The sequence below is a fragment of the Pleurodeles waltl genome, chromosome 5, assembly GCF_031143425.1.
Source record: "Pleurodeles waltl isolate 20211129_DDA chromosome 5, aPleWal1.hap1.20221129, whole genome shotgun sequence".
Taxonomy (NCBI): Eukaryota; Metazoa; Chordata; class Amphibia; order Caudata; family Salamandridae; genus Pleurodeles; species Pleurodeles waltl.
Genome location: NC_090444.1, coordinates 705,103,280 through 705,128,144, shown reverse-complemented (window position 1 = coordinate 705,128,144; position 24,865 = coordinate 705,103,280). Strand labels below are relative to the sequence as shown.

Genomic DNA, 24,865 nt, shown 5'->3' with positions numbered 1-24,865 from the left:
AAAAGTACACAATCTACCTATGACAGTGGAATGGGTATGGTGGGAAGTTATTTATGTTAATGAGCTACCCAGATTTTGGTGGTGAATGAATGGTTGAGTGCGGAGTGTCCGGTCTTGCTTTTCATCTGGAAGTGGCCCAAGTAGGCTGACACAATTATGGGTATGCCATACGGCTACCCTGTCCCTCAGACCATTCATGAGGCCACTAGGGCAGTGTTGTTAGCTTGGAGATCATACTAGATACCCTGCAGTAGCAGGGCTGTTGACTGGGACAAATTACACGTCTAGAGGGATTTGGCAAATGGGATCGGATTGGTATATAGAACGGGGGGATGTCAGGCAGGGGGCCAAGATGAGCTCCTTCCATAAATCCAAGTTCTACTGCTATTTGAAACTAGGGCATGCACTTGCATAGTGTAAGGTCACCTTGGTCACAGTTACTGAATATAACCCACTAGAACCCAGAGTCTTTATGGCGACCTTTGGCAATGGTGGATTTCTAAAATAACTCCCCATACCTTTTTGGAGTCTTGAAAGCCAAATGGACTTTCTAGGTTGGCCACTAGATGACAGTGACTGGCAGGATGTTTGCATGGCCTTACAGCTACTACACCATCCCCTCAGACCCCAGCGCATATAACACCTTCATGTTGCTTATCTTACACTTGAGAGGCTATGGCGTGCCCTAAGGCGTTAGACACCTGAATGTTCTTGTTGTTCTCAGATTATGGCTTTTATCACATGATATGGGGCTCTACGATCATCACTGAATATTCATTGAAGTTATACCGTATCTTAACACGAGTCCTCACGTAACTGATTTACCATCCCTCAAGGGCCATATTGGGGACCTTTGAAGATCTAGAAGGGCCCAGAGGAGAATGCACCGTAATTGAAACTGGGACATTGCTCGCCAAAAGAGACATTACAAACATTGAAAAGATACAGTGCGCAAAACAAGACTAAGCTACTTATGTTGCAAGCAGTTGTCTTCAGAAACATCGGATGATTTGGGAGAAAAGTTGGAATAATATGGTCTGCTATAATAATTGTACTGTGTACACCTTATGTGGGCACGTGATAAATGCATAATGATGATGGTCCTGTGTGCCTTTTTTCAATCTATTTGGAAAAAAATAAATAAAATGTTAGTTATTAAAAACAAATTCCCCAGGACAGAGGCATAGGTTGGCCCGGATGATGTGAATTCATCTGGTAACTTTACACTGGCACATTGCCCCAGTTGCCCATGTGTTCCAGCCTTTTGCTTCTCACACCTCTTCCTTCACTCTCAGTGCACCCCACCATCCATTATACGTTTTAGCACAGTTTTGAGAACAAATAATGGACAAATTTGTTAACATCATAGGGTTATTATGCTAATCGCATACCCACCACAAGTACAGCTTGCAAAATAGCAGAAAAAATAACTAAACACCTGCTTTCCCTTTAACTCCCAAAATGTCCTATAACACATCAATTAGTGCGATGGTGAGCTTCCGTAGGTTAAAATGCAGCAAAGGATAGACAGTTCTGGTCCACAAATTACTTTACAATTGTTGTACACTCGTTGACCTCTCTCTGCTCCGACCCCAGTCATGTCCAAAAAAGTCCCCCAGATACGTGAATCGAGTGGCTTGAATGTTCCATAAGATATCTGCATAATACACACACAAAGGCCGTCCTACAAGGCCCTCTCTGCCTTCCAACTAAAGGTAGAAATAAGATCGAACAAGACCACGGTCATCATTTAGATAGGTCATCAAATGGGTCAAAAAGTACTCAAGACAACTTTTATCAGACAAATAAAATATTGTCCATCGTTAGATTCGAAAGAGCTGGATAAATAGATGGGGAAATGCAAAGAAGGTCCAATAATGAAAAAACAGTGCAGACAAAGAGTGGTTAAACTTTATTCAAAGAAGGTTTGTGACTTATCTCTTGAAACAGAAATGTCCTCTATGACCCTTCTCCCAGTCATAAGAAACATGCGACCCTTGCAAATTAATTTAAGTAAGGTATATGGAGCTTTTTGCTGTACTATAGTTCTGGATCCTCACAGGCTGCATATGAGAGCAATACAAATAATGAAATAGCTAAGAATATACTCATAAAAAGATGGCTGACAACATGCAATTTGACAGACAAGTGGATGTGTAACAACTTAAGAACAGAAAGGGGAGAGAGACAGCATGCTGCAAAATTAATCTGCACCATAAAAGCTGCTCATTTTCCGAACACAAATGTTAAATATATTACCATAAATAAAGCATTTTTCATGAATCTTATACCATGACTTTCCAACACTAGATAACGTGGCAGTGAACCAGCATGATCTAGACGTTTTCTCCGAATTTCCAGTACATGTGTTGTTAAAGAGACAACATCTGAAACTCAAGGCAGCCAGATCATGAGCTCCAAGCACTGCCTGTTGGATGCAAACCATGTACTTCTAAATGCACATCTGTAATGTGTTAGTTCAGTCGTTGACCATACGCTGGGTAACATTAGAACACCAGAGCGGGCTGCCATGTCTTAGAGGGGGGTCTTTATTGTGAAAAATTGATAACATAAAAATAATTGTCAGTATCCATGCGCCTGATTCCTAGGCTGACCTACAAGCCTACTTAGAGAGAGAGACTTCAGGTGTGACCTAATTACCAACAATGCAACAGAACATGTGTCTCTCTAAACACTGGCAATGAATACGCCACAGGATACAAGGCATTCAACCCTGCACAGCACAACGTGTACTACATGCACCTCAGAAGTAGTGCGTTTATTAGCAAATGAAGGTGTACAGTAAGTACCAAGAGAATAACCAAGAACGGTATCACTGAAGGCTATGAAAACTTAAAACGAATAAGTAAAGGATATGTAAATGGGTTCCTAACATTCAATCACAGAAACACATTCCCCCTTTGTATCGAACACAAAGCAAAATACTCACAAAACCCCAGGAGTGCTTGCTGACAATCCAGGTCACTCATTCTGTGAGTATTGTGAACCAGTGGTTACAGGTAGGACCACTGCCATTTTTTTTTAAATAGAGACCAGCACTTATTTTAACCCAACAGACTTTAATACAGGGCAAGGCTGAATTTTAAAAAAAAAGGAAAAGAAAAGAAAGCACAACACAAAGGGGAAAGGAGTAGGAGAGAAATGAAGAGACAACAATAATTTGCACTGCAATAGATTACGCATTTGCAAGAGTTAGAGCTATTGACCTTGTAAATGCCTAATTGGACTTTTCTTGCCACAAATTGGTCAACCGTGCCTCATAACTTGGTCCTTTCCTGCCACATAATTCCAGTGGCCCTGCATATAACTAAAGCACTATCATTTACCTTCTCCCTCTATCGGCAGCAACAAATTAAAACGTTGCCATTTAGCATCCTAATGTAAATCTGCCATGCACCACTTTCATCGCCCCACCATCAGAGCTGCTGCTGGCTAACACAATTCACACACAAAAAAGACACAAGACAGCCATAGAGGAATAACGAGAGAAATAAACTAGAAAGGTCACCCAAGCTATCAAGAGTGTTCAAACAGTCATAGTATAATAAGGATGTTAAGTTGGCCTGAATCATGGTCATAATTGCAATAAGCAGTCAATCTGTGACAAAGCAATACGAGTCTAAATACAAAAACTTGGATGTGGGTGGTATAACAAGACCAATAGATATTGACTCCTTTTGTGTAAAATACACACTAAAATAAACTGACTTATAGGCTAATATTAGGCAGAATGGAGAGGTTTTTTCTTAACTAAATATTTGAGCATATTTTTTTGCAGCAAGAGTTATTTACATATTCCTGGGTGAAATATATTCATAATGATGGAAGACATAATATCGTGTTTGAGGCTACTATGTGATCTAACATACTGTGCCAAGCTGAACAGTGGTACATTTCCAGATGCCCAATACAAGTTGATCTCTAGCAAGTCTTACACTTATGCCCTCCTTAAAAGTGCATATTTAAATTCTGGTCCCTGGGCATTATATATATATATATATATATATATATATACATATACATATACACACACACATTTATATAGTATCCAGGGGACTGGAACCTACTGCTATTCTCATCTTGAAGGTCTAACATGATCGTGCTCAGCAACCGCCTAGGTACAACATGTACAAATATTAATTCTGCAATAATAAAGTATGCGTAGCATATGTCTAACGAACACACATTTGCATATGCAAATGCATACGTTCTAGTTAGTTAAAATTTCAGAAGCAGCATTTTAAGGCATACCAGGGGCAAGACACTACTAGGGAAAAGAGCTGTCAAAAAACGTCAGGCAGTCACCAACACGGAAGCAGCCAATACAGGTGGACACACACAACGCACATGTGCGGAAAAGTCCTTTCACACTCAGTGCACATGTGCATTACACAAGCATATTGGATTGTCTACCCAAGGATGGCTGCAAGGCAAGAACTTGTGCATGCACCCAAAAGTATCACAATAGCAGCTGAAAGAAAATATCAGGTCTCACCCCACAGAGATCATCACAAGCACTGTCCCTTCCTCGGATGGTCTCACACTTCAAATGGCCTAATTTTACTAGCAGAGGCAGCTGCCATGTTGAAACAAGCAGAGGTGCAGAGAGGATGGCAGCAATGATGGGAGGGAGGGGGTGCGAGCGATGAGGCACCAGATGGCCAGAGACGGCCACAAAAAGGATCATTTAGTACAAGCAGCGATGAAGTGTTTGTTTTATAATCTCAGTGTTTGTATACTTAGCAAATATGACCAAAATAACATGCTGATTTACAGCCCTGTCTCTTGAAACAGCGTTGCAGGGAAGCTAAGCCGAGAACGAGAATTCTCTGCAAATGAAAAGGGTAGCTTTGTGAACACGAGCAAGAAACATAGAAAAAAAGTCTACCAAAGAACAGATAAACATGACAAAGCGTAATCATACAGTAGCTGGTCCCTGCTCCCAAAGATAAAAAGGAGGGACAAAGAGGCATGACTAACCATTCACAAGCAAGGGTTTTTAAATGACACTGAAACAAAGGTGAAATGGCTTTAAGCCGACAGAATAAGTATACAAGAGGTCGTATGTCTATGCTCGACCTAACAAAGCCATGGATAAATGCACACCAAGCTTCGCTGTGCCCATTGGCTCACACGTTGGAAATACAAGACGACTCTTCTTATTGGCCGGTTTGGTGGGTGGGGAAAAACTATACCTATACATCAGGACACCTCCACTTGGTGCTATACAGCAGAATAATACGCCCGTTTTGATTCCTGATTTTGGAGGGCGTGCAAGATACATTTCCATCAATGGTAAAAAGCACACAAACAAAATTTCCAACGCCACTCAAACACATAGAAATGCCACTAAAAGAAAAAATGAAGAAAAAAAAAATGAAACGGACGCAATCTCCATCATGTCGGGTGCCAGAATAATATGTACACACTGGAGTATAATAAAATTGATCAATGCTGTGTAACCAAGATGCCAAACATTTAATGTACATGATCAACCTGCTTTACAGAATATGGGGCAAAATATGGAGGCAGGCTGCAGCAGATGTGATGGAAGAAACTGCTGCACTCACCCTCAACCTCTAAAATGATCGAATATCTCAGTTACTTCAACTGCACGATTCCAGAATTTTTTTTAGTTTTATAAACCCTACACTGCTCATTGCTCTCTTAACCAATCACACAAATCTCGCTTTAGTCGTCAGATTTGCATAACCAAGTTGTCTCAATATTAACCTCAAACACGGTGACTAATGACAAAGCCCCAGGGGTGAACCTCTGATTTACCTCAGTGTCGACGAGTGCAGGTGGGATTTCTGCTCAAAGGCACTGCTTCTACTGTTATAAAGAAAACAATTGAAATTTGGTAATAATGAACATAAGTTGGTTCAGGCTCTTGAAATGAGCAGCAAAGTACAACCTGCATGGGAGTTCAACGAATCAGTAAAGTAGATAAAATAAAAACATTTGGTTGCTTCAAAGATGATGAACACGCACCATTTGCAAGACAGCCCAAAAAGAATGAACAGATTGCTTGTTTCAGAGTTACTGAACAGACGGCAATCAGGAATAATTCTGCAACAAAAATCAGGTCACTACCAGAAAGTGACAACAGAAATGTTTGGTTTATCATCAACACCTTCTCAATAGGTCACAACTGTCCAATAGTTGGTTAACTACATACAGATTTTGCTTACGGTCTTGTTGAGAGATATAGATAATTGACAAATAACCAACTGTTGTCAAGAGCAGGCAACACATACACCTAATTAACAAGAATAGGTTGCTCATACAGCTCAAAGTACACGAAAGGGAAGACTCAGAAGAAGCTGGTTACTAGAAAAGAGACTACTATTGCAGAGCAAGTTATCAGTGCCCTATTTTCCTTGAGGGATTAGTTTGTTACCAGCGCCATCCCTATCAGCCAGTGACTCCAAACAAAGGTGTTTTGTTTTTTTTTTCTTGACAACTACTCTAAGGAATTAGGGAGGGATAAACATAGCTGTTGAAGAGAAGACTTTGCCAAAGGAGATAAAGTGAAGATATCTAATTGAAAGTCATATACAACGATTGGTTAGTGAGGTGCATGAAGGCCCGTATAGTGCATGGAATTCTGTAATCCCTGTACAAACTCCATTTTCAAAAAAGACGTTAAAACACAACTATCATACGATTATTACAATTCAGTTCTGGCATCACAATGCCTGCTGCCAGAGCCAGCAGCTGAGGTGAAAGGCAGGACAGGTCACAGAGCACAATTTGAGCATCTTTTTAGCAACAAAAAAAGGAAACAGGGCCTTTCTTTCTTCTGCTCTATTTTAATATCTTACAATGACAAGAAGAGAGAATACGTTTATTTTTGCACTCCTTAGAAAAAAGTTTGAATCTTTCTGCAAGTTTCTAAACGTTTCAAGCTACTGCAGTTTTAACCGACTTGTACTGGACCATTTCTAATTACTGTTTCAAACAAATATCTAACAGGTTTTGATTTGTTTAATTTTGCATTAGAGGTTTTATTTTTTATGTTTCCAAATATGCTAGCTCTTTAATAGGAAAGTTACGTAGTAAAGTTTTACGTGGTTTGAAGGAAAGGTGGTGGTGTGACCATGTGTTATATTGGACGAAGTACACCCTGGCGTACATTATAAGGATACTGCAAGTCACCTCAGAGTTCCATAACCTTATAAAGAACTCTGCCTTTTTCTTCCATATGGTTATGGAACTCCTAATTGACTTGCAATATCTTTATAATGAAGGGCAGAGGGTACTTTATCCCTTGCATAATTCTTTTAAAAAAAAAGAAGAAAAAAAAAAAAGACTTGCCCTGGTATTAGTGGGGAAACGACAAGCTATTCTGCCACATTCTGAGGGCAAGTGTAGAAGACAAATTTTTCAGTTACCTCCAGTGAGTTGGGAAAAGAGGATGAAAACCTACCATCCATTTCGCGGTTCTTGCTGAAGTGGGGGGAAGCCTACCAGCAATCTGAAAGGGATTGGTGAAATGAATTGGAATTACCAGCCACCTCTTCAGAGCCAGCCACCAACCACTTCTAAACATTCTACCATAATCAAAAACCTACCATGCAGGAACCAAGCTTGTCAAGGAGTTGAGCGGGTAAGCCACTCCAATGGGGTTGAGAAGGTGTACTGAAACAAAACACATCTGTCGATAACTGGTTAGTAATACAAGCATGAGATGTGAAGTCCACCATCAACAATGGCAAGGTGGATGGAAACTCAAAGCTGTATGCAGTGGATTGGTGAGGTAGGTGGCAGCTGTGCAGCGATTTGCAACACATGGGTGGCACTCTGGAAACCACCCCTAAGAGGTTTGTCAGCTTATCAAAAGCAGAAAAGCTATCTTTCAGGAGTTGGCACATTAACAACGTCCTCCTACCATGTATAAAATGGTTGAAATACATCTTTCAGAATATCACCAACTGGGTGGTGCTGTGGAAGACGGCCTAGCACTTAAATTCAGAAGTTGGAGCCTATTGTTGGTAATGAAGCTGGATAATTATCGCCCGCTGACTAAGATTTACCAATGTGTAAATCTCTCCATAATTTTTGCAAGATGGATAGCGGCATGACAGCTGCGTTCATGTGTTTGGCAGACAAGTGGAGGCCTAGAAGCAGTCCTGTAGAGCAATATAACGCCATTGCTTCAAAAAGTGAAACTTGTGTTTTTCTCTCCAGATTTTACTACAAATGTGAATACATACTTGCTTTTATATGTTAAAAAAAAAAAAACAATTGAGCAATGAAATGAAAAGTGAATTTTTCAATGCTGGATTAGTTTCCTAAGCCTTCTTAACTACCTTCCACTACCTGAAGCAATCACGTTGCTACTGGATAGCCAAGCATACCTCCACCCTCCCCGGCCTCAAGTCTGCCGATATGCATTTCTATTTTGCACAAAAAAGTAACCTGCCCAGAAAGAAGCAGTGGGTACAGCATTTATAAGCAGTTTAAGCATAACATTTATACAAACACGATAAGCAGTAAAATCAAAGTGGCTTACTGCAAATACAAAATGTCCAACCTGCTATAAACTATTAAAAGTATACATGCAACTCTCTTTCTTCAATAATACTGATTTGCCTAACTCGGCCACCACGGCCTAGAGTCCTTGTAAAACAAGAACAAACTGCTACTCTTGGGAAAATAGTGTACAACATATATCAGAGAATTAAATAACTTATCACGCCCGTTGCACAGGGCTCCATGTCATCACACCATTTATTCTTTAAATCAAAATCAAAGAAAACAGATGTACATTATGAGTGTGTCAGAATATATACAGAGCGCTGAACACTGCAAATGCTGACACGCCTTCAGAATAGTTAATAAACACCTGCTTTTACTACCAATAGGAGACAGACACATACGCAACAATGCAAAGAAGCCCTTACCTCCTACACAGCCGGTTAAGAAATCCATTGCCATGCTTGTCCAGGAAGCAGTTCAGCACCTGAAATGTCAGCGGAGTGGAGCCCACAATGCATGTTAGACTCATCAATGACGGTGCCCGTTTTCATTGCTCGCTCTGGATTTGGACCAGACCTACCGCTTTTCCCAGAACTTCAAGATGACCACCACAGGTCCAAAGCATCCGGTCCAGCCGTTGGCATTCCGTCATTCGTGTCCAAGAAGATGATAAAAGGGCGAACGTGGTGCGATATTTACTTTACAGAAAGCAAACTATAGGCGGAATGTGAACACTTCTTGTTTGCATTATTTCAATGAAGGAAGCCCACAATGGGTGTTAGACTCGTGTAAAACACAAAAAGGAAATGAAGAAAAAAAAAAAAAAGACCCCCAAAGAACAGATAAACATGACAAAGTAATTATACAGTAGTTGGTCCCTGCTCCCTAAGGGAAAAAGGAGGGACAAAGAGGCACGACTGACCACTAGCAAGCAAGGATTTTTAAATGACAGACAAATAAATTAAATGGCTTTAAGCCCACATAAGAAGTATACTTAAAAGCATACAAGAGGTCTTACACTCAACCTAAAAAGGGAGAAAGCAGAGATTAAAAAGAACTTGTAAGGGCGAGATAAAGGGGCAAGGAGTGTGTGGTGGTGGATTAACAAGGCATGAGGGTCAATCAATACTATCCAGCTTGGTATTCGGCACTCTATCTTTGGTTGCTCCAGGCGTGGGCTTCTAGACAAAACTTTATGCCTTGGTACTTATTCTTTTACAAATTAAGCACTGCACTCATTTCTTGTTAGCCTTTCAGACAAGACATGAAGCAATACAGCTATCTCACCAACATTACCAAAGGAAAAAAACAGCAATTTAGTATTATCTGAAATCCTTATTTCTAATGTAGGCCCTGCTATACAGATGTCACTGCTGGCCAAACGTTAGAGGTGTGTGGGGCAATTCTAGTTACAGTTCATCCAAATGTGATTGAATGAAAATATGACTTTCTGGTTACAGATATCAGCCCTTTAAATACCTTTCTTAATTTGTTTTACAGACACTGTAATAATCTGTTGAGCCATCCCGGTGCCTGATAATCATCTGAACTCATCACAACTGCAAGACTTTGCCTGGACCTTGACCTGTAAGTTGCATGCCTCATTGACTAGGAATATTTTTCTTGTCTCTTGTGACCAAGTATCGCCTAATTATGATGCATCTTACGCATCCATTGGAAAGCCTCCAGGCACCTGAGGTTGCCTACTTAATTTACACTCCCTGAAAATCAAAAATAAATAAATGAGGGACAACGTAGCACCAGGTAGGAGCAGGTAGACATGAGAATACAGGCTGTGGGTGGTTTGCCATTTTATTTGAATCAATGTAGATGCAGCATTGAAAATGCTGTGGAAGGCCACATATCCTTGTAATAGGCTGAAAAAACTTGGTACTACCTTCTGTTATCGTGGAAATGTGTGAAAATACTTTGAGGTTCAAAGGAAAAAAAAAAGAAAACGCCATTTTTTTGGGATGGAAGACAAAACTTTATTTGTTTCACATGAAACGTGCAGGATTTTTCCCAAGTGGAGACATAAATCCAGTCTCTGTTGGAGTGGTGGTCAGTCTTTAATAAAGGAATGTCACTTTTAATTTACAGCACGTCTTCACAACTCCATACCCTTAAATTCCAGCCATTCAGTCATTACTCATTACAAAGGTATGAGGTATGTCTCAACATATATCTTACCAAAGCATCAAGAAGCGTTTCCCGGCCGCGACACGATTTCTATGAATTTTGTGAAGTAATCTGTATCAATGAACCAAGTTTTAAGATAGGAATGCACCTCTACAAAGAATGCATATTTTACAAAGACGGTATTAGATATATACCTTCTAATGGTTATGGTATCACCAGAAACCGTTCCATGCTGGATAAAACGTTCACCAAGGTCACCTACCTCCTGCACAAATGTGGTAAAAACCATTGAGAGTGAAGTTAGGTCATTTTGGGGAAGTGATGGAAAACCATGCAACCAAACTTCCAAACTGATTTTGAAAATAGCAATAAAAACAGGAAAGAGACTAATCTCACACCTCAAAGAGTGTTCAAATAACTGGGGTCTGATTTAGATATTGGCAGACGAGTTACTCCGTCACAACGGTGACAGATCTCCCGTTCGCCGAAATCTACATCCCATTGGACATAATGGGATTTAGATTTCGGCGAACGGGAAATCTGTCACCATTGTGAGGGTGTATCTTGTCCAGCAATATCTAAACCAGGCTCATAGTTACCACTCTTCCTAACCTGATTTGTCAGTAGTGCTGAGATTTGCCATTTACCAGGGAAAGCAATACATGGCTCGCTATGTGGCATTTTTTTTAATCAGACCTCCCAAAAATCAACTCGGAGGGAGATCTTTTAAACTCTGCAACCTAAGTAACCCTTCAGGAAGAGACTGGACAGTGCATCAGTGCATATGACTAAGATTGAGTGAGTTTAGCATCTGAAAAGCAGCAGGAACAGAATGGGAACCCAAAACAGCTTTGGCAAATTCTCTCAGACCTGCCCCCATACGGTGCATAGCGAGGGTGCTTGACCACATCAAGTGGAGTTTTGGGGAGGGGAGAGTGGAGTGGAGGAGGAGCTGTCCCACATTAAGAAAATTTCAGAAATAAAAATGCCGCATTCTACAACATATTTGCATTATAGATTCACTAGTATTAGCTTTTAAAACATCCTAAATGATGACTTCACAATGCACCAGGATTCCCAGACACTTAGTTATAATTCGCCACTTTTCAAGTGTGTGTGTTATAGGTCCAATTAGAAAGTCTTTATACAAAATGTCAAAGTGCAGTTAAGACTCCCTTTAAATGAGTCATGCTTTCATTGGACAAAAAAAAGACAATGTTAGCATGTCAAAAAGCAACTTCTGTATTGATGTATAAGGAAGACAACGCTTGTTTATCATATCATCCCCCAGTCACATCACAATTTGTATTGCTGTGATTTACAGTACATATATTCCTCAATTACCAAATCACTAGGTGATTAACACAAGAAATATTAAAAATGCAATTTAGTCCTTCACACTGGCCATTTACTACCCCCAAAACCTCTGACATTTGAGCTAGAAGACAAAGTCACCTTGTGACAATTTTTTGGCAGGGAACTTCTCGATTAGGGCGGGCCAGAACCAACTTTAGCAATGATGACTGGCAGTGTGACAATCTTTGTTGGGGGCCAGTTAATGAGTACCTAAAAACCCTCCAATAGTGCTCCTCATTTCTCCATTGCCCCTCTTTCACATGCATTTCATTTGTTTTATATCGTCCTCAAACAACTGTAAGGTGTGGGAGGACTTTACATCACACGCACATACAAAACACAGGGTCAATGAACCATAAGTGTGCAAATGAGTGTATAGAGATTGTTACATAAGACAAAAGGGAAACAATAAGGTATAGGATTCACATGTCATCCATACTGGTAGGCATTTTGTAAGAGTGCTTGGTTGGGAGAAGCAGAAACTGGGGATTCAAAACGTAACAGCGGTAGGATTTGCTTTACTAAAAAGAGTTTATTTACACCCAAACAAACCTTTTAAGCAACAGTGAGATAGTAATAAACTGGGAAAAACAACTTTCTAATATATATGATGCAGTCTGCATGCAGCCTTCGGTGGCAGTTATTAGCTCACTGTGCTGTATTACGATTGTAACTTATGAACAGTTAGTAAAGAAAGGATCTCTGTGACAAAGCAGTTTAAGCCACTGAGCTATAAACATAAAATACAGTTATGTGATCTGCATGGTACACATTGTTTGCAGTACGTATATTAACCCTGCGCACTACTTTAGGTGAGTCAAAACTCCCTAGACAAAATTCAAATCCCTCTCCAACAGAAATATTATTGACAGTTGTATTGTTACATGGAAACTTCTGGATATACAAGGAACTCTGCAGTTGGTGCTTTTAGACCCATAACAAATTTCAAAACATAGTGCCCCTCCCCCCCAGCTTAGCTCTGCGGTGGCACCTGTCACATTGCCCTAAGGAAGAGTAGATTAGGCTGGTGTGCTGATTTTGTTACTGGAGATGATTTTGCAGCACTTATGCAAAACTGGACTCTGGTAAAACCCCCCGTCTCTTTCCAGCCTCGAAGGCAAATGCCCTATGTCCGGTACGGCTAATCTGGCCTTAAAACGCAGGAGAGGAACTGTGAGGTAGATATGCCAAGAGAGTTGACTAATATAAATAAGCCTCGGAAAAAGTTTGTGAACTTAAACCTCAGTAAAGGGCTAAAGATCGCATTGAAACTGTGAATGACAAAATAAAGTTGATCTAAAACATACAGAAAATTTGCATTTGTATAGTTCTACATAATAAATTAGCTTCCTGTATTATGCAAGCAGGCAAGCATACACAGTTGAGTCCCACCCACATGATCCAAGGACCACTCAAACCAAGGCTGAGGTAGCAACTAACTATGCAGATAGTCAAAAGGGCAATCCTTGGACACTCGTCAGCTGCAACATCGAATAATTTTCAGTTTAAGAAAACTGAATGATGCCTAGAATTCTACCTTCTATAAATATAGCAGCCCCGCCCTGTTGTCACCCCTCACTGAGGACCAACTTGGACTAAGAGGCAACTGAGAAGAGACACATGAATATGTATTTCAAATGTTGTGCTTCTAAACAAGCTAGTTCATAATGAAAGAAATAAATAAGGCAAGAGGTCGGAAAACAAAAGTACCTCGGTTTTCAAACCTTGTGAAATGAATACTCAGTTACCTAAACAAAACCGAGATTTTCTAAACCCCGCCAAAAATAAAAGAACAGTGTGATCTCCTGGAGATATCCATCAAAAATAAGCCCAGTACACTCCACTTTATGCACATGACATCTTTCTCCCTCACACAGAATTTCGAAGATGTGTTCCCTTGTCCTGTACAAATCAACCTCAGCAATTCCTTTCGGGTGTGTTTATTACTTTTACTTTGCTCACTCATTGGCTAGGTTTATCGTTATATAATTTACACTTTCACAAAATGATTAATGCCGATTTTGTATTTGTTACCCTCACACTGTAACTAGCAACGTGTAACTTTAGACCTATAAATAAATAAACGTGCACCTGCACTAACCTAGAAAGAACATTTAGGGACTTTCAAACTTACCCATTACGCTCTTACCAAGATACATGTTTAGTGGACTGGGGGCAACCCTAAATATCGATCAGGCTCAAGAGATAAGGTAGCATCTGTATTGTAGCTAGCTGCTGCAGACGGCAAAGTAAGCAGTTTAATGTGTCATTGCTTTTATTGGCAAGATGTTTCTGCTCAAATATTAACCACTCATTTGGGTACCAATATCTCGAGATATCATAACAGGTCATTGTTTGAGAAAAACTGTTTGCAGAATACTCGACTAATGTTCAGAAGATGTCAACAGATGCCACTAAAATCACAGAAGGCAAAACAGATACAGGCTGTCAAACTCGTGAGCAACTATTCTGAATCACTGAAATGTCATCTCCCCTTGTTATGCACAGGTTTTGTCCCTGTGCTACTCATTCAGAATCTTCCAAGTAACAAGAATGTAGTGACGCCGCACAAAATGTGCATGTTTTGTTTTTACAGTGGAATTTAGTATCCCTGACTACAGATAAAGAAACAATTATTGACACCGTGCAAAACAACTTGCTGCCCCAAAAGACGAGAGCTATGTGTGAAGTTTAGAATTAATCAGTAAGAGCCAAACTGGTGCAGGGACCTTTGGCTGCAGCACCTAGCAGCTCGATCGAGGAAAACACTTTAAACCAAGTACATGCTGAACACCACTTCAAACTAAACTGATAGCAGGAATGAGGTGTTCTGTCAACAGGAGTTATTTCAGAGATCCAAACTATATTCAGATAAAGCGGAAAACACACCTGTGTTTTTCGCTGTTCTCAAGTCCTGAAGATGCCTTATCGGAAACACGTACCGGCCAAAACAACTATCTTCATTGTGCACACACTGTATATGTGTCAAATTGCACTGGCCTGACACTTAGACAGCACATTTGGGTCACGCTTACTTCAATTCTGTTTCATTAACTGTTGCCAGAAGATCCACCTTCAAGCTGCTTTGAATCACCCACAAAGCTATACATAACCAAATACATTCAACAAAGAAAATTTTGCTGAAGATTGGCACCTCACCTTAAGAAAAAGACTATAGGTGCTACATCCTTCTCCGTTCAAGCAGCCAAACTATGGAATTCATTACCCTCAAATAAAAGATCCACAGATAACTATCTTGCCTTTAGAAGACTATTCAAGAGCTGACTCTTTCCTTCATAACCACCATATTCAAACAGCAATGGACTGCATATGCCTGTGTTGATAAATAATTTTAATCTGATTATGTGTATATTCTAGATATGTATAGTTCTTTAGGAAATATGTATCGCTACTATGTCATAACAATAAATTACACACATGCTCTTTAAACCTGTTTAACAAATTTATATTTACTCATGGTGATTTGTATATATAAATGTATGTATATGTGTGTTTATGTACATATGTGTGTGTATGCATATATATGTGTATGTGATTCTATGCTTAACATGTTCATAGGTCATTGCATAGCTCCTAGATAAGTTGTTATATTAAATACTTATGAATCCCTGCTCTCGTTTTTATAATCACACTGATCTAATGTTTAATTATCATAAGCATTTCCCTATTCAAAAATTAGGGAAAGATAAATAAATGTTAGAAAAGTACACTTATTAATTAACTTCAAATACTACAAATCTTGAAATCCTGTTTATACAATACTACGTTTCTTGTCATAGCATTATAATTATTATATTCCTTGAACATATATTCCCTTACTATGTATTTCCATATCTATATTTCTTTAGTCCTACTGTACTAGAGAAAATTTAATAAAAATAAATAAAACCTATAAATAAAATTTAAATTATAAATAAGTAAATTAAAGTTAAAAAATAATAAAGAAAAATAATGATAAAAAAATGTATATATACAAATAAAATTATAAAGTAATAATAATAATAATATAAATGTGCCCTCTTGTAAGCTTTACTTTGTCTATCCATGACCATATGTCATGCCTCTATCAATCTATACTCCATCCCCACTCTGACCCATCCCAAACCCATTCTACTACTTTTATCTCTAAAACAACCCTGCATAAGCTCTCCTCTTCCACATCTTGCTCACCCAAACCTGTTTACTACCATGATCTCCCAAACAACCCTACTAAATTCGCCCTCATTTATCTCACCTTTGACTCATCCAAATCCCCTCTTGCTACTATGATCTCCCTAAACCCTTTCCACAGACTCTTTCCTCCTCCTCCTCCTCCATCTCTCCTTTACTCATCTCAAGCCTCATCCTATTACTATAAACTCCCAATTAACACTTCTGGACTCTTCCCTCCTCTATTTCTCTATCACTCTAGTCAATCCAACTACCAAACTCACATATCCCCTGCTCCAATTAACTCATAATATTAAAACTGTACTCATATTCACCTATACTAATCCTCCACTAATTCCTCTTGGGTTCCGGAGTAGAGTGATACTCACCGAAAAATGCTTTGACGCCTCATCAGGGGTAGTAAGCGCTATATAAATACTATAACAATACAATAGCTTAAGCTCATAACTCCACTACGTTTATTAATCGTGTGTTTTTTTTTTTCCTTTCAAGATGTTGTAATAGAAACAAAACGAATTGTTCAATCTTTTAAAAACCACTGATTGAAATATCGCTGACAATAGTCTGAAATTAAGCTTCATAGGAATTATTCAATATCTCTTGCAAGCACTACCAAGGTAGGTAAGGTGGGAGGTAGACTCACTGCATCCCAACAGTTTTAGATGTCTCCAGATAATACATTGTTTTTTTGCCCCCAAAGAGATTAATTGCATTTTGAAAATGTATCCAGTTTCTTAAAGGGTTAACCTGGCCCATAATAAATGTTATGCAAACTCAGAGCCTCGATCTCCCAACTTGTAAGACAGATACGTTTCATCAAAATTGTGAACATTATGGGTCTTCTCTGGTGTCCAATGTAACTGACATCCTTACAATGGACATTGGTTTCATGAGAAGCAAAATACTGGCAGGTATGGACATTCTTGGGGATGGAACCCTATCAGGGTATGCCTGTGGTTTCTGCAGGCATGCATTAGTAACTATTCACAGTTCAAAACACAAGACGTGCCTGATATTAGCTAGGTCTCTGCTGTTTCAGGAATGGGAGGAGTTGCCTCAACAAGATTAGGATGTGCAAGGGCAATTACACGGCCACTTGGATAGTAGTTGTGTGAATGGCTGCTGTTTCCATCTACAATCACAACTGTGTACCTTGTGGGTGGTGGTGCAGTAAGATTTCCAGTAACCTGAACACCTTCTTAGCAACTAGGGAGCATTTGTTGTTTCTGCTTTCAATGCACAGCTCCAAAAATCATTTCCAGCCCAGTTTGTCCTCGATATAGGCTTTGACTGAACACAGGCCTACGAGTGCCTTACTTGTCACATTTCACCTCACTGTTTTTCCAGGAGGCTCCCAACACATTAGTCAACAAGCAATGCACGATAGCTTTCTGTTTAGCTCCTTAAGTAATTCCAAAGTAATGTCAAGACTTCGTAATCCAATCAATCTATTAGGAGAATCCAGCGAACCCTGAAAATTACTATGTAATAAATAGCTCTGTTGGGGACAGGCTAAATGTTTTGCAAGATTCATTTTGCAAAACCTTGAAAAACAGGATGAAGAATACAGGTTTATACCTCCAATCCAGTTCTAAGCACTGACCTTACCATCCTGGCATTAGCAGATCTCATGTCAAAGGCTGTAGCTTCCAATTCATCACTGTACACATTGTTAATTGATTTCAAAGCAGCAGTCAAAGTGCTGCGGAAATTGCTCTGCCAAAAATTACATAAATGGACCATTCCTTTACCCTTGTTAAATGCCATTGCGTCTTTACATACTAGCATGTAACTAATAAAGTAAGTGGTTTCTTATTGCTCCACCTATGTTGTGAAAATGACAAAGCAAAAACTATGACCACTGGGAGGAAAAACAACAAAAAGGGTGGTCTGATATCTATACAAAGAAAATATCTAGCCAGTACAGTAATACAAATATTTGCGCATAACATGTGAATGACAAGGAAGCTTCAAAGCCCATACCCTCTCTTTAGGGCTAACGGTTAATTCTGGTCAAGGTATTTAAGACACTATATTATTCAAGACACAATGTCCATCTTCTCAACCGTTATCCAGGGTTATAAAAGTAAAATTCAGTCATCCCTTTGATATGGCTTAGCTGCCATGTTGGAATTCACAGCCTCTGTAATACACGGATTTCTCAAATCTAGAGGTGAGTATTTTGTCTTCATCAAATGCTGACTATTCGCACATCAGACTTGAATACTGCGTAAGCAACTTGAAATTACAACGGCAGTGACCTATGTTAAGGTGATGCACAATCTAAAGACTAGCCGACAAAACTCTCTCAGCTACTCCGTCTGTCAGGACATCAAAACTGCGCCTCTAACACAATAAAACCTGTGGCTGGTCATTTGACAGAACTCCTTAAAGGGGCTGAACTTAAAAGCCTGGTATGCCTCAATAAGCCACGCCGGTTTTTATAAGAATAGCAAACAAATCAGCAAGTTCAGTAGCAAAAGAGGACGATAAAAGGGCATTTTGTAAATGCTGTCATAAGAAATTCTTACAGGTCTGATAAAGAGTCAGGCTAACTGGGTCAGACATTTTCGCTAAAGCTGAAATTAAGATTTCTGCAGCTTTGATTCTGATTTTTTCAGTTTAAGTGCCAAGCCCCACAATGGGTGCCTCACGAAAAAAACAAAAGTTGCAGGATATGCACATACTACAAAAAGTCAGTTTTGCATATTTTATCGACATGTTAACTCTTATGGTTCAATTCTGTTTCATTAACTTTTCAGAGCAGAAAACCAAAGAGCTGGCACAACGACTTAATCTTAAACCATGCTCTTTAGCTCTCACCATTTGCACAAGTCGCCAGGCAGTAACTGCTTGCCTCTATGGAGTAAACTCAACTGTAAGCTCGTCAAGTTCAAGATGTACGTCGAGAAACTGTTTAACTCGGGTTTTCAATTTCCTCAGTCTGCACATTTTTAGCTCTTGTATATCGTAATGACTAAGTAGTCACACAATACGTTATGTATTTATTCATATCTTCAGACAGCTAGTCCTGCCTTTCTAGCTACCACTTCTTTTCATTCTGGGGCAGGTTTTTTCCCCCCCCCCCCAATTCCCCCTATGCAGGCAGGACCCTACAGAGAGCAGAATTCAAAGAACCCTTGCCAGAAAAGGCATTACCAGCTCAAGACTTCACACGACATTAGATGCTCTGCAGTGAGTCCCAACCCAAATTGCTGTGAATATAAAAACGTTCATCCAGTACAATACATTTAAAATTAAAAGTTTATACCACAGATGTCTCTCCACTCCTGCTGAAATTCCACCTGCATCTTAGAACCGGTTTCCAATGTCATTGTTTTAATGAGGTATATAGGTTTCGGTTGTTATTCGAATTTAACCACTAAAATCCCTTGGTGTTCTGCTCAACACACATGATCAAGTTTTAAAAATCACACACCACAGGTTGAATTTCCACCAGGACCATTGTTCAGTTTCTGCAAACCATAGCTATAACTGGAATATCCACTAAGACCACCGTTCTATGTCCCAAAACGTATGCCACCGGTGGAACGTCCATCACTACCATTGCTCACTGTCTAAAGACCATACTCGACAACAAAAACGTCCACGGGGTCCTTCGTTCAATATTTAGCAAACAAACATTACATTTGGAATTTTCAGCTGGGGACCGTTGATACAACTTTGATAAGATGCGAACTGCGTATGGGAACGGCATGTGGAACAAAGTAGTGTCTTCCAATCGGTCAACGCTGCAGCGGTCCCCCGGCATTATCCTAATGATACAACTTGAACTTCACATTCCAAATATATTGGTTCTTGAGATGTGTAAACCATAAACTGCTATTTTCAAAACAAAACATAGAGCATATTTATGGCTCAGCATTGTGAAGGAGGGTCACATGAAAGCTACAGAATGCACACTCCAAAGAGAGACCGGGAAGGAGCAAAACCGCGCATACTGTGGCTTGATCCAGGTTCGTACTTTTGGAGGTCAATATCTCACAAGTCATACATTTGTCAGCGCAACAAGTTCCCCAGCAGTGCTATTTAAAGGGAACTCTCGTTCACTCCTCAGACGCTGCTCTGTGTAATAAGAACCGCGAACACTTGAAAGGGACTGAACTGGAGGTAAACAAGATGATCTTAGGCTCTTGTGCTGTGGAAATATTCTTCCTGTTTACAGGAAATGCCTGACTTTTGACGAATCACTCTGCTGGCTTCTGTATCAGGTGGGAGGCAGGTTCTGCTCCTTTATGCATGAAGCAGTAGCACTCCGTGAACCTACCTTTCAAGGGGGACGTGGGTTGGTTTATATTTGGGGAGGGGGCAAAGCAAGAATCAATGAATTCATGAACAACAATGACCCATTCAAACCATACCAAACCCGGTTATTCATAAATATTAGACATCGAAGACTCCAATTCGTGTGCTGCCAAGTGCCCTACCTCCCTTCCCACCGTGTGTGCGCCTCACCTGGTTCTAGGGTCGCTGCCCTCTGTGCCCGCTCCGCCATCTCTGTCTTGGGAGACGTCACGCGCCGTAGGAAAGCCTTCGCTCCATGCCACCCTCGGGCGCGCGCTCTGCTGTCCGAGGACACACAGGTAAGAGTCGCCGCCGCGCGCCAGCACAACGTAGCAGCCCCACCTGCCGGCCGCGGGCGGCGCACGCGCGAAGTTGCTGAGCCTGATGTACACCTGCCCACCGCGCGCCCGAGGGATCCCGCTCTGGAACGCGCACAGGTGAGACAGGACACGTCAGCCGGGGGCGGAGCTGGTTTAAGAGGCGGCATCTTAGGGCTCCCTACCGGCTGACCGGTGCCACCGCTGGATACGTTTGAAGGGGGCGCGGGCTCTGACAATGGGGAGGCGCGTCACTGCATAGGAGGCAGGTGAGGTCGAGCTGCAGTGACGCCCTCTTGAGTGTCCCCATTTAAGGCTTCACCAGATGTGCGTGTTGGCGTCCCATTCGCAGTGTCATGCTGTAACGAGCTCTCAACATGAGCTATAGCACGCATCGCATGTTCGAATATTGGTTCCACTTGAAATGTCAGTGGGAATGCGTGGGGCTGGCTACTATTTCGTTGGAAAAGCCAGTTGTCTCCATAGGACTCGAAGAAATTGTGCACCAGCCGAGTCCTGAAATTCGTTGCTATATAAATCATGTAACTGACGGAGCACATATGCTAATTCAAGAAATATATAATGATTAATGTGTGTTTACTAATGAGAAAATAACATAGAGAAACTGATATTAGAAAATAATGTGTAAGCAGAAATGTGCCCACTGGGAGCGGTCACCATGTGTATTAACAGATGCTAACTAATGAGAAAATCTATGTAGAATGTATTAATATATCATAACTGGATGTATAACCTATGTTTTGTGTTAATTTGCATTCTTAACTATATAAAGGTACACTGTTCCAAAAATAGAGAGAAGGAAGACGAAAACAGGGGAGACCTGTAATCTCAGGAGCAAGAGCCCTCAAGCATCACTCTGGATGGCTAGCATCATCATCGGAAATAGCTCCTCACTAGGCCGGCGCTGCAATGCCTAGTGGGCACCCCGAAGTGGGGGCTCTCTGCCGAATTTTGAGATAGTGACTAGAAAATTCAATAGTGCAAACTGAGGGTGCCTTAGGTCACCACCCAAAACAATAAAGAGGAAAAAAGGTTTAAAATTGGTTATTCTTCCATTAACTTCATCATTTAATCAGTCAAATGTGACAAGCGGAACTACACGTTACTGTACATCTAATTGGTCATGGCTGAATGTACAAAAGATCGGTGGGTTGAAAGCTCGTGGCTCAAGCGATAACTAATATCAATGCGTTTATCGTGCCGCCAAATGGGTGTAATTGTCAAAAGAAAAATCCCGCATGGCAGAAAAGTCCCGACGTTCTAACTTGAACGTCAGGGACAAGTACTTACTTATTCCGTCAATGGTCCTGTGTTCGGACCTACCCTCAGAGAAACTCCATTAAGAAGTTGATTAATAAGCGATGGTCTATTCTTACAAGTGGAGGCTGTAATTTACAAAAACCTCTTTTTGCTTTCAAACGAACTGCTAATATAAGAGATTTAGTGGTACACACACGCCCACGTATTCCACATAACCCTCCTAACCAAATGACTCTATGGGACCTCCCACCTGTTGTGGGATGTACAGTAACGTGTAGTTCCGCTTGTAATTTGTGGGGGCATTTTGAACTTGACATATCGTGCCTGAATATGCTTGACATTTACAGCATTTTGACTACATGTTTGGGTGCACACCTATAAAAACATTTTCCTAATCACCAACGATGTCTTTTGCAGTACCATTTAGGAATTTTATTAACCCGAGACATTATACCATATTTATTTGGGTGCACATTTGTCACATTATCACGCTAATCACCAATGATGTTTTTTACGGCACTATTTAACTATTTTAATAACCCCAGATACTCTACAACATTAATCAGGTATTTCCCAACTGTTGTATAGTTATCTGTTATCCATTTTTTCACTTGTACCACGGAGTTATTTCCTCTCTTTATTTCTTCACCTTTATTTATAACTAGTGTCATCATGAGTCCTAGAGACGCCTTACCCATGGAACCTGTTCTCGAGTAGGGGGTGGTAAGCATTTTCCCTATGTGACGTCCCATTCATTGTTACTGACCAGAGTTTGGTTGTGCCATTTCTCATCAGATCTTTTGAGATATATTTTAATAGCGATATGTGTTTCACATTCCTTTGGCATTCTTTGTCTTTGTTTTTGTCTTTCAGGGTACCTGTATTACCAGTCAACTTAAGTAAGTGACCGGTGTCTATATATTTCTAAAGAGGTTTGTTTACCTAGTTATGTAGGTCCTGATGAAGCGTCAGTGGATCTGTATGGACCAATAGACGCGAAACATGTCGACCATAACAAAGAGGTGCCTTGTAATTTTTAGGACTCTCTAAGTACATTTACTTTTGAAAGGTGTATGAGCATAATCCTCTATCTGACTTTCAACATTGCTTTTAACCTTGGTCTTCATCCTTGTCACATTTGACTGATTAAATGATGAAGTTAATGGATGAATAACCAATTTTAAACCTTTTTTCCTCTTTATTGTTTTGGGTGGTGACCTAAGGCACCCTCAGTTTGCACTATTGAATTTTCTAGTCACTATCTCAAAATTTGGCTGAGAGCCCCCACTTCGGGGTGCCCACTAGGCATTGCAGCGCCGGCCTAGTGAGGAGCTATTCCCGATGATGATGCTAGCCATCCAGAGTGATGCTTGAGGGCTCTTGCTCCTGAGATTACAGGTCTCCCCTGTTTTCGTCTTCCTTCTCTCTATTTTTGGAACAGTGTACCTTTATATAGTTACTATCATAGGGAGACTGTACACTGGACCAGCAATACTCCCGGTCCCTCTTTTTGTGTTAAAATTTGCATTCTTACCATGGCCGGTCTAAAGGCCTGGTTTCACTGGGCCTTGCCTGCTTACAACATGAAGACTCGACAAGGCTTGCGAGGACTGGTAATCGGAGTAAAGGATCTTGAACTGTGCAGAGTTCAGATGGCTCTGCTAGAACATACTGCAATGTACCAGTGGACAGGAGATGATTAAGTCAAATTGATACAATTATGTGTAGTGTAGGCTAAATATACTTTCTCAGGACTTGAACAATAGAGGCACTGACTAAAGACTATAGATGCAACAATTTGGTACCTGAAGAGCCAGATGATGTTCTCATCACTGAAAGGACCAATCAAATTTATGGAACCTGAAGCATAAGCAGAAATTTAGATTTGGTAAATAAAAACTAAAGGTTAGAGTCATAACTTCCGATGAGACTGACCAATTAGCAATTAGTGGGACAGACTGGGAGACCCTAATAAAAAGTCATGACAAGGGGAGCGAAATTAGAATAGAGAGGAGAAAGTTGATGACATCAGGAGACGCTGTCCTAAGTGCTGATAATTGGGCTTATACTCTGTGAGCCGGATTCTTAGCTGACCACTGATGACATGGGGACGAAGACAGGCTCGTTGCTGATCCATCTTGGATAGGTAGCTATGAAAACGTGACTGACAAAATTGTGCCTTTTCTTCTAGGTGCCAACTGCGTTGTTTTCTGAATAGATTTTCTCTTTTTAGATAGATTTACCAAATTAATGTTTTATCTAAATTGTTTTCGCATGAAGAACCACATGCTGATGCTAATCTTGGTTAGGTAGGCTGATAGGGGAGACGTTGATGGTGACAATTGACTGACAAATTTGCATTGCTGAATTACTCCATTAATGTTGATACTTACAGACTTATGTTTTGCATTGCTGCTTATGATTCCTTTGGAGAAGAATGTTTTCTTGATGAATTAATAAATATTGATTAATAAAAGGCAAAATTAACATTTGATTAGAATTGTAATCAACAGGGAATAAACAATATTAACCTTTTCCATGAGTAATGGTTATTTCTGATTAATGTTTTTTCTTTTTGGTTCCTAGAGTGGTTGATATTCATTTATTGATGTTTATTATTGGTTAAGTAATCACTGCATGATTATGATTCTCCGTGCGATTCAAAAGGTTCATCGACCTATACTCGTCCCCTTGTAAGTTGCATGCTGATACCCCTGAAGCTGCAGTACTGATTGGCCCTGCAGCATGAGGTCAGTGAAACAGGGTGAAGC

General features: G+C 40.3%; 1 protein-coding gene across 5 annotated transcripts in view; it reads right to left on the bottom strand.

The window, feature by feature from the left end:
• MAP7 (microtubule associated protein 7) overlaps positions 1–21,042 on the bottom strand; it is a 657,230-nt gene extending 636,188 nt beyond the window's left edge. Inside the window, exon 1 of one of the 5 annotated variants that reach the window (XM_069234655.1) lies at positions 20,668–21,042. In XM_069234655.1, coding sequence (XP_069090756.1) covers positions 20,668–20,983 — 316 coding nt within the window. In that variant the 5' untranslated portion in view covers positions 20,984–21,042. The remainder of the gene's footprint in view (positions 1–20,667) is intronic. The other 4 variants (XM_069234654.1, XM_069234656.1, XM_069234657.1 and 1 more) reach the window with 4 other exon arrangements.
• Positions 21,043–24,865: the final 3,823 nt, after the last annotated feature.